This window comes from Teleopsis dalmanni, chromosome 1 (genome assembly GCF_002237135.1).
Source record: "Teleopsis dalmanni isolate 2A chromosome 1, ASM223713v2, whole genome shotgun sequence".
NCBI lineage: Eukaryota > Metazoa > Arthropoda > Insecta > Diptera > Diopsidae > Teleopsis > Teleopsis dalmanni.
The window spans coordinates 219546172-219557307 of record NC_051846.1 but is presented as its reverse complement, the minus strand read 5'-3'; the positions used below and the strand labels follow the sequence as shown (position 1 = coordinate 219557307).

The following is an 11136-nucleotide window of genomic DNA, read 5'->3' as shown; positions in this document are numbered from 1 at the left end:
TCACAATTCTCCGATAATAGAACTACTTCTTGTTGGTTAATAAATATTATGTAACTCCTTTTATTGTTGGCCGAATAACCGTTCCCAAAAAAAAACCGCGTTTTTTTGTTTTAATTCTCTTTTTAATGTATGACCCTACTCTCGTTACATAATACTTGCCTCAGAATATCTACAAGCAGATCTCAGGAAATGCAGAAATATGGACCAAATGTAACAGTTATTTCAAAAACCTTTTGTATGAAATTACAAAAACATTTCTTATACTCAGGCACGACGTGTGAGTAATATTTTGTTCTAAAAAATAAGAGTTATTTCTGATTTTTATATTTTTAAGGCAAAAATAACAGTTATTTGTGCGCTTGAAAATAATAAGCAGAGTGTAAGAGTTATTAGTGCGTGGAAAAATAAAAGGCACATAATAATAATTATTTTGAAAAATATAGTGTAAAGCAAATTAAATTATTATTTTTTGAGTTTTATTTTAAAATGCGAATGATAAGAGTTTTTAGTTGATTATTATTTTTTTAATGACAATTGTTATGGTCCCTGGCAGAAATGAATGGAGAAATGGCTAACGAATATAAATCATTGCACGTAACCTTGCCCTCAAAAACACAATTTGCACTGTTATTATATTTAACAACAACCCCATTCCATAAGTAGATACAACTTAATATCTAGGAATACATCTCGGTCGAAAACTAACAGGTAAAACAAAAAGAAAATCCCTGAGTTTAAAAAAGTCAAATATAAGCAGCTGCTTTACAGCTGCTGTACAGAATCCAATTGTTGGATCCAGGTGGAAAAAGTGTTATCAAAATCACTCAAAGATTTCAAGCAACGGTATTCCTCATGATATGGAATGCACCATGGTTCGTCAGCAATAATAAAATTCATCGTGATCTTAATATACGATGAGTGATGAGTGATGGATGTTCTTCCATGCAAAGTACAGCGCAAAATTCCTAACTTACCCAAATATTTTCGCCAAACAACTTAGTAAAAACGAACGAGAACTTAGGAGACTCAAGAAATCACCACAACTGAACTACCAAGTATAGTAGAAGTTAACTGCACAGAATATATAATATCATATATTATATATTAAACTTTATGATTTCATTGTAACTGTACAGTATTTGTATGCATTTGTTAGCATAGTTAGCACTAATGCATTTTTTTTTGTTTTTGGTAGGTTGCAAATAAATTAATTAAACTTAAATATTTAATTAAACAAAAAAATATTTGTACGGTATTTTATATCAAATAAAATACCTATAAATCAATATATTTTTTGAAAAATCCAGATGACATTTCAAAAACTGTTAGCAGCAAACTATTAGAGCTGTTTAAGTTTGTAATAGTAATAATCGAATTATAGAATTATAGATATTTCAATCTTATTTCTATTAAATTTTTCAAGGTTAACCTTTTGTATTTTACTAAATTGGTGACATATTAGTATTCTCAAGCGATGAACGAAGCATTATCTACAAACTGTTCTGCAGTTGCTATCAGACGCAAGTCGAAAGTTAAAAATACATACAAGTGATTTTCGGGAATTTTGGTCCATTCTCGGCTTAGCGCTTGCTTCAGACAATCTATATTTTGATATTTTTTAGTGCTAAACTTTCTTTTTAAAATACCCCAAACCAAGAAAACTAAAGGGTTTGTATCAAGTGAACAAGGTGGCCAATGTGTTGATGGAATAAAGCACGGAACGTTGTTTTTAAGGCATTCTTGATTGCCGCATGCTTTGTGCGATAGTGCTAAGTCCTCTTGTAATGTCCAAAGCCTCCGACCGAATTGCTATCTGCTCAGGGCTTAAGTGCTCCTTCTAATATAATTTTTCGATACGTTTAGCTATTTATTTTTATCGCACGGTTGGTGAACACGAACGGAGAGCGACCGTCGGCCGTTATGATGGCTCACACCATCACCATCGGTGACGCCAGCTTTCAGCTGACCACTCTAACAAGTAAACGCGAACATTTTGCTAGTTTATGTACTGCTTAATAGTGCTTACTAACGAATGGTGACTCATCAGAGAAAACCAAATTCGGCAACCCACAACCTTCGAGCAAACGAAACAACGCTTTGGCTTTTTCGACTCTAAAATTTTTTTTGTTAATCGGTTAGTTCATGGACTTTATTCATCTTCACTGGCTTTAGTTCGAGCTCATTTTTCAAAACTGTGCTGCATCCTTTCTCGCGATATATTCTGCTCCTTTGCCATTTGATTCCAGCTACGGCGTGGGTTTCGCTCAATTCGCTTCTTCATTTTACTGTTTTTTGATCCACTTCCTGGGCGTCGAGCAACGCTACCAGTATTAAGGTGTTGAGCAATGGCACGAGACACAAATGATTTGTTCATATTTAGAAGTTGAAGGGCTCGAACGATAGCCACTTGTGTTTTTCCAGCCAAATATAAAGCAATTACATATAAAGCAAAGCTGCTTAAAATCAGGTGGCCAAGCTTTTAGCCTATAAACCACAGAAGGTCTTCATCGATGGAATTATTAATTTTATTATAATTAATTTTCAATAAAAAAAATATTTGTTCAAAAGTACCTAGAAACGGCGATTTATTTTTATATTATTCAATAAAAAGAGTTCATTTCTTATTTTTACAAAAATTAAATTAAATAAAATTGTATCAGTTTAATTATATTTAATTTCAAATAAAAAGTCATTAGATTATTAGTATTTATTCACTCACTAGTTTGAAAACACTAGTGGGTGTGAATATCAAAACATAACTATGTTTCATATCATACAACATTAATTTAATACGTTTATATTATAGTGGATGATGCATCTGGACACTATACATCCGGATTCTTTTATGGCAATAATTATTGGATGGGATCGTTATCACTTTGTAAATCCATTCACCATGAAAATACCGAAAATATTTCAAATGATGCCACGAATGCCACGAAAAATTCTGGACTGCCATTTGCGAAAGCTCACACACAAGTTTATAACACTATTCTCAACGAAAATCCGCCGTTTTTCCCCAGTTTCTACATTGTGAAAATGTTTCTGAATGAAACGTATCCCACAAATTTGGTAAGTGATTGTATGCATTCATATATAATACAAATAACCGGACCGGCTAATTTAAGGCCTTTTCGGTGGCTCGCAAGTACGGCAAAAAATGCATGTTGGCCTATGTTGGCCACGCGAGTTATTGGCATCACTGTTGCAATCTGTCAAAGGTTTTGTTTTGACAAACAGCAAATCTTGTATATGTGCATATAAATCAAATATATTTTTATAAAAATATTTTAAAATTAAAATGAACAAGGAATTAAAAGGAATGGTAAGAATATTGGAAATTTAAAAATAAAACACTAAGATAAGTAAATTTTTGTAGGTACTGTCGATGTTGAGAGAAGAAAGCAACGTTTTACTTGCGTGTATTTTTATAAAAAAAATTTTTACGCGTGTAAACTACAAATTAAATGAAATAAAATAAATGTTACTTGGTAATAACTAACATAAAAAAAATTCAATGTGCTTAATACTTACGATTTCTACATTCTTATTATTTTTTCGTTACTTTTCAAGATTTTTCAAATTTTTGAATTCTGTTTGAATTTTTATTTCCTCAATTTTTGACATTTGATTGCACTATTCGTTAGAATTTTCAATGAAGGTTCACAATAGTTCACTTATTGCGTTGGTAACATTTTTTTTTTTACTGGCCGATGTGGTTGGCCAGCATAACTATGCTGGCCGAGGTAGAGAAAATAGTGTTGTTGTTTTGCATACATTGCGGCCAGTATAGGCCTGCATAGGCCAACAACTTGCTGTTTTTTGCCGTACTTGCGAGCCATCGAAAAGGCCTTTAGTTATGTAGTATATTATTGTTTCTGGGTTCTAAGATTGCCGATCTTAAAAATAAAGTTACTAACTTGATTATTTGACGACATATCAAGTATGTGTTTGATCACCACTTCGTATTTCAGAAAAGAAAATATTTACAAATCAAAATAATATTAATGAAGGTAGTGAATTATTAGAACTAATAGGGTAGGACTAATGGCATATAATATTTGTAACATTCTGTCGTTTCGGACACGTTATAAGGTTTATAGAAGTATTCTACGATTCAGTTTTGGTACTCCTACAAAAACTAAACCGATACAACGCATTCCTATTGTAATATGAAGTTAAAAGTAATATGTAATTGCTTTTGCTTTTATTTTAAAATAAAAAGTCATTAGACTATTAGTATTTATTCTTCTCACTAGTTTGAAAACGTTAGTAAAACATTAACATATATATCTGTATATATACGTTATATATAAGACCTAAGTAACATAGTTGATGATAACTGCCAACATCTTTGGCTCTTAAATAAATTCCTTATAGAAATCATATTCGACTTGATGAACAAATTATGTGAGATCGCTTAATTTGTAGAAGTGTATGCTTGTAATGGCAAATAAATACTAGACAATTTTTTTATCACATTTAATCTACCCTCTGATTTATTGACTATATGACACAGCAGACAAATAAATTACTCTTAAAGCTATTTATAGTAGAATTTCGACAACAAAATTAAAAATTATCACTTTTTAGACTCGAACTATTTACATGGGATTATGCTTGCCTTCATCTTGTTCGATAGAAGACGTACGTTTATTGATGAAAAACGGAACTCCAAAAATAAAAGCTCGTGAACTGCAAGTGTTAGATGTCCGCTTGCCTACTAACAGAGATTTTAACATTTTTGAGGACAAAACGTTTTGGATATTAATGTAATATAATTATATTTTATAATTACATTTAGTTATAAATAAGAAAAATGCTTTGATGTTAATATGAGATATATGAATTCCTAGAGACACTAATTCTGACTCAATTTAAAAAAGAATAAATGTTGTCAGTTACGAGGGAACGATAAAAAGTTAAAGGTATTAGTTAGACAACGTGATCTAATTTAACTGACAACCTTCACTGTTCTTTTATATTGAGTGGGATTTAGTGTCTTAATAGGTAAATGTTTCTGTTGCTACTGTTCATTCTAGCAAACAAATATATCAATATTATTTACATAGTATAATCCTTTAATTTTCTATAATTTTTTATACTTACAAAAAAATTCGATTTAGTGTCGTATCGGCGATTGTAGGATTCCTTATGTTGATTGGCACATTCTATGAGATCTATTTAACGCAAAAACTGAAAGAAGCCCTTCGGCGACAGGACAAAGAAATGATGAACAGCAGCGAAACTTCTTCTGGCATTGGCTGTGCATCGTCTGATTACAGTGATTCCATAGCGCATGACTCTCTTAAGAAGGAATCACTCAATGAATTAAATATTGTTCTAAACTTACCACACAAAGAAGAAGAGGCGAGTGGCAGCAACAGTACTTCTGACGAACATCTAGAAGGCCATTTACATGAATCTGAAAAACTTAGTGTATATTCAGAAATATTACTTTCGTTTTCAACTGTAACTAATTTTAACGCAATTTGTGACAGAAATGTTGGATCAGATACAATTCCCTCTATTCATGGTCTGCGTGCTCTTTCGATGGCGTGGGTTATCCTGGGGCATACCTGTATCGTTGTATTTAAGTATTCTGATAATATGGGAATGCGGAAGGAAGTAGAACAAAATTTTTTCTTTCAAGCGATAACTAATGGCCCATTTAGTGTAGACACATTCTTCTTTATCAGTGGCTTCCTCATATCGTATTTATATTTTCGTACAAACGCCAAAGGAAAATTAAATAAACTTACCCAGGGTAAAAATGAGCTTTCCGCAGGATTCGCACACTTCATGGGGTTGGTAGCATACAGATTTATGAGGTAGGTTATCATAAAATAATAAATTAAACAACTAAATATTATTTTAATTTCAAAAGGTTAACAGCACCATATATGTTTGTATTAGGCGTAGTGCAAGTAACAATGAAATATTTAGCAACATACTCCATCTTTGACCCTCCCACTATGGACCACATTACTTGTCCTCAATATTGGTGGCGTAACTTACTCTATATAAACACATTGTTTCCTGTTGATGATATGGTTTGTAAAATAATATCAATTTTTTTTTATTATAATATATTGTTATATTGTAGTGCATGTTATGGAGTTGGTACTTGGCGAACGATACACAGTTTTATATTATTGGAGTGGTGATCCTTATTATTGGTGTGCGTCATTTTAAATTTTCGGCATTCACCACAATTGTATTTCTGGTGTCTTCGTGGATTACAACTGCAGTTATTGCATTTAGTAACAATCATCGTCCTGATACCGACGACCCCTTAGCACTTTTCGACAAAATATACGACAAACCCTGGACTAGATTGGGTCCTTACTTAATAGGTATGGCAGTTGGTTGGATACTATTTCGAACAAACTGCAAATTGCGTTTACATAAACTCACAGTAGCTACGGGATGGATATTAGCAATGTTAAATCTTTTTGTATTAATATTTGGACTTTATCGCGCACAACTATCTCGACTTATTGCTGCGGCGTACAGTTCGCTAAGTCATTCAGCGTGGGCACTATCACTAGCTTGGATCACAATAGCGTGTTCAACTGGATACGGAGGTTACATAAACACATTTTTATCTGCATCCTGGCTATATCCTTTTTCCAGAGTGACTTATTGTGCATACTTAGTGCACCCAATTGTCATACGATCAATGGCGCTAAATTCAGATGCACCACTGCACCTTGGCGGCGACACAATGGTAAAAAAATTATCAATATTTGAAAATATTTATATTAAGATCTTAAATTTTTATATTCCTTACAGGTTGTGATGTTTTTCGGATTAGTTGTAGCGTCATATCTACTTTCTTTTATTGTTTCGATATCATTTGAAGCGCCTGTTGTTACTATGCTGAAAATATTGTCTCCTAGTCGAAAGAAGCGTATCGCTTAACTTATTGCCTCAGAATACTCTTCGGAATAGGATTAATGTTCATTAAAACAAATTAAATTTTTTTTGTAAATAGATTTATTCGACTACTTAAATCATAATATTCTCTCATATGTATAATCGTGATAATCTTATAAGAACGAAATCTATTTATCAATCATTTTCATTTTTCACTTTAAAATTTTTTATAGCTTTACATTTCTCATTTAAATTCTCCGACAAATATTATATTATTAATAATTTATTCCAAAGGACACAAATGCTTGCTATTTGTGAATACGACTCATGTCATATGTACTAACTTCAATTTGATATAAATGCTTTAATTTATAAACACATTGTACATCTTTGTAAAATAAAACTTAAATAAATATTTAATTAATACATAATATAAGCAGATGATTGTTTCGAACGGGCTAAGTAAACGGAATACAGAGGTTATAACACAAAAGTTCACAATATTTTGTGATGAATTGTTAAAGAGACCTGACAAGAAAAAATATATAGAAATATAGAGCTATAAATATAAACTCTATATAAAGAAGATTATGTATTAGTAAACTCACTTAGATACAACACAGTCTTTTCTCAGATGAATACAAAAATAAAAATTTTAGTAACGTGTTGTTGTTGTAAATTTTAAAAAATTTACATTTTTATACTTTAAGAGGAAATATAACTATTATTGTTATTATGCATGTACATCCATGTTGAGATTTTTGGTATTTTTGAAGATGCAACAAATTCGAAATATGTTTTAAAATGTTACTGTGCATTGTGCTTCTGCTGCCCGTTGCTTCTGGAATTCGACAAAGCGACCGTTTAAACCCTATATTGTTCAGATATACAGAAAAACTTTGTATGAGTGAATTGTTTATTTTATAACTTTTAGGAAGACAGTTTCTATGTAAAATTAAATATGTCGGAGATATAAGCAATCAAAGATGAATTTTATGGAAAAAATCGTTATTTTCCAATCTTTGGGGCACCATTTCCACTTATCCAATTGAACTAAAATTTTACACAGATTATTTTTTTAGTAAAATGAACCGATCTGGGAGCTGCCGTCAACAAATTTTTCTAAAAAAAAATTGCCCATATACCTTAATGGCACCCCAATGTAGCACCTTCTTGTAAGCAGCGCATGAGGTCTCATGAGCCTCAGTTCGCACTCTTGCTCACGAGCGTGAGCTCTGAAATTGGGCTCGCTCGTGAGCGTGAGCCATCGTATGAAAAGACTCAAATGCACACTCTGCGCTCAATAGCTGTCTTCACTTGTCGGGACCAAATGCGCAATGATGACATTAGGCGGAACATGACTTCTTTTAAACTTCACTCATAACTTCGAAACTAAAACGCTTGACTGTAAGTTTAATGTAAACGTCTTGTATATCCTTTCATATTATTTGCTTATTTGCTTACTCCAGTGGGTTACTACTACAATAACAACAACTTGGAGCAAAATTTTTGTTTAAATAAAATTTGATTTATTTTTATATGGAAAGCTCCCAAATTACATTTATATTGTAGTAAGAATCACTTAATTCTTGACTAAGGACCATCATTTTACATATAAAAAAATAAAAACTGCATATCGAACTTGAAATAAATAGTTATGCATACATAGGATTCTTAAATCAGAAATATACCATATTAATAAATATTTTATCTTAAATAAAATAATAATTAAATATTGGAATGTACTTATTTATCTTTTTTTGTCTTTATGTCATCATTATTCAATGATACTTCAGTCTCAGTTGTGTTTTCAATACATATTTCGGAATCAATCCGATTTTTATCAACTGGATACAACCAACGTTGATAAAGATAAATTAGAAACACAACATCATCACGTAAACATGCAACCCGATGAGCAGTAGGCATAGTTATTATAAAAGCGAAGAAATCGTCTATGAAGGTATTGAATGCTTTATATGTGAACGCACGCCAAGGTAATGCAGCTACAGATTTCAATTTATAATTTATAAAAAGTTGGGGCAACATAAATAAAAACCCAAACGCATAAACTCCGTTCACAAGTGAATGCAGTGTCCACGAATACCAACTTTTATGTGGTTGATATAAAAGAGAGTATATTGCTCCCCCAATACACAGTGGATATAATAAATAACTTAAATACTTCATGCCTTCTTTATCAAATTCTTCGGTTTTTTTTTCGGCAGACCCTTCAACTGCACTGGACTTGTCTTCATATTGTTGCCTACTTATGCCTCTAAAATTTAAAATAATTTTAAATATTTTTTTACACTTCCACATTTCAAGTAATACTGAGGTGCCGGCTGGCAAAAGTACGAGAAGCGATGTTTTTTCATCTAGCAAATACAATAAAATAATTACTTGTGAAAATGCACGCCACAAAATAGTTCGTTTAGACAATCCTTCATAAGACTCCTTTTTCCGCCAAAAATGAACTTCATTTTTAAAAGCTAATATGTCGAAGAGCAGCTGAAATTAAGAAATGTTCACAAAATACATCGTTTTTCATTTCCATTTGCAAAACTTACATGTATACTTGCCACCAACATTGTACTACATAATAAATACATATTCGTATCAGAAAACATGTTTTTGACATCATCAATGTCACTTTTGGAAAGCCCAATTGATTGCATCATATTCATAGCATGTTCAAATATTAACAACAAACGTAATTTACCAATGCCAATGGGTTTGAAGTGAAAGGTAAGAGCAAATTCCGTCGTATTTTTAGTAACTTTAACCAGGTCTTTTTGATACGAATTAAAGAAATCAGTCTTCATTATCGGTAACACCTGCCGATTTCGATTAACATGTATTAAATTTGCCATCTCTGGCGCAACGTCTTTTGGTGATAAAGAAAATATGTCTGTAAGTAAGGCTACATGCACACTCGGCATAATATGAGTGATTGGTTTCAGCGATGAGTTAGCGTTGCCTTTAGCCAATTTTTCTGCTTTCACTGTGTGATCCTATTATTTGTTAATGAGATTAAATGTTAATAAAATTTTGAGGCAGTTGAGGTAAGTTTTAGCTTACTTGTTCACCAAGCAAATTAAATGCAGTTACTTGAGGTACCATATATTCAGTTATTCTCATGCTGTGAATAATTGTAGGACCATCCCTACGAAGAGATTTCCATTCCAAAGGTTCACCCTCCAAAGCTAATACAACCTTAACAAACAATAATTGTATAATCAGGGAAATTAAACATAAATAGAGAACATTTACTTGCATATAAAGTGTACCGTTTCGTCGAGTTTTGAGTGGAATGTCCAGGTTAAAATCATGATTAAATGGATGCCAATAATCAAAATTATTTGAGCTGAAAATTTTTGTTACTTCTGTTGAAATTGGATTTGAACTCGTTGATGTAAAAAGCGCTAATTGTAAGCGAGGCTTTCCCGACAAGAACGAGATGTAGCACGGCTCCTCAGAGCACTTAAGTTTAGTAAAAAGTTCGGACATCATCCAAATAGAATGGCAGATGAAAGCGATAAAAACACTGGCCACAATCGTACTTATTGATGGCATCATCATTTCTGCTTTACTCTTTTAATATAAATTATAAATGTTTACGGATTGTCTGCAACAGCAATTCACCGTTTTAGTTTTATTTATTTACTATACACTCAGCTGACGAAAGAGTTTACAGGCAACCAAAGAAAAATAGCTGACGTGAAGTCTATTTTGCTCTTCATTATGCGCAAAACCAAAGAATACATTTCAAAAAACGAAACTTCGAAATTCAACAAAATTTATTGAATTTCACTTGAGACAGAAATGTCAAACGAAAATAATTGAATTTTTTTATTGAAATGAATACGGAAAATTGTATTTGAAAATGAAGCAAATCATTTTCAAATGATGTTTATACGGCGTTTACATTGGCCGAAAATGGCTCATTTTGAATGAGCCATTTGAAAGTGTTTACATTCGTTCTATTTCATTTGTTCTCATTTCAACAGCTATTTTTCAACTTGCATGTTGATTTGATTTTTGGCCTGTGCCAAAAAAATGTTGCATGAAGGTTAAATATGCCTTCAAACCTTACATTAGAAACTTAAAATATATTTTTAACTTCGATTAATTACTTTTTGGGAAGTAAAAGTTCTAAACAGCAGTGCATCGTTTTCAAGAAAATGCAACCACCAAACATTTGTTTACCTTTTTTTGTGAATATGTTAAAAACAGCTTTTTCAAACTGTCAAAATG

At 31.9% G+C, this 11136-nt stretch overlaps 2 protein-coding genes across 2 annotated transcripts in view; one reads left to right on the top strand and one right to left on the bottom strand.

Moving 5' to 3' along the window:
* LOC119667374 (nose resistant to fluoxetine protein 6-like) overlaps positions 1-7832 on the top strand; it is a 16771-nt gene extending 8939 nt beyond the window's left edge. The window contains exons 2-7 of the mRNA XM_038076663.1: positions 2807-3072; positions 4594-4772; positions 5127-5831; positions 5888-6053; positions 6107-6730; positions 6796-7832. Of these exons, the coding sequence (XP_037932591.1) occupies positions 2807-3072; positions 4594-4772; positions 5127-5831; positions 5888-6053; positions 6107-6730; positions 6796-6924 (2069 nt within the window). The 3' untranslated portion in view covers positions 6925-7832. The remainder of the gene's footprint in view (positions 1-2806; positions 3073-4593; positions 4773-5126; positions 5832-5887; positions 6054-6106; positions 6731-6795) is intronic.
* A 170-nt stretch (positions 7833-8002) lies between these two features.
* On the bottom strand, positions 8003-10707 carry LOC119672231 (cleft lip and palate transmembrane protein 1-like protein). The gene is made up of 4 exons (XM_038083234.1): positions 10153-10707; positions 9961-10095; positions 9450-9893; positions 8003-9390 (listed from the first exon to the last, which is right to left on the bottom strand). Exons 1-4 carry the CDS (start codon positions 10459-10461, stop codon positions 8626-8628), a joined length of 1653 nt encoding a protein of 550 aa, XP_037939162.1. The 5' UTR covers positions 10462-10707; the 3' UTR covers positions 8003-8625.
* Positions 10708-11136: the final 429 nt, after the last annotated feature.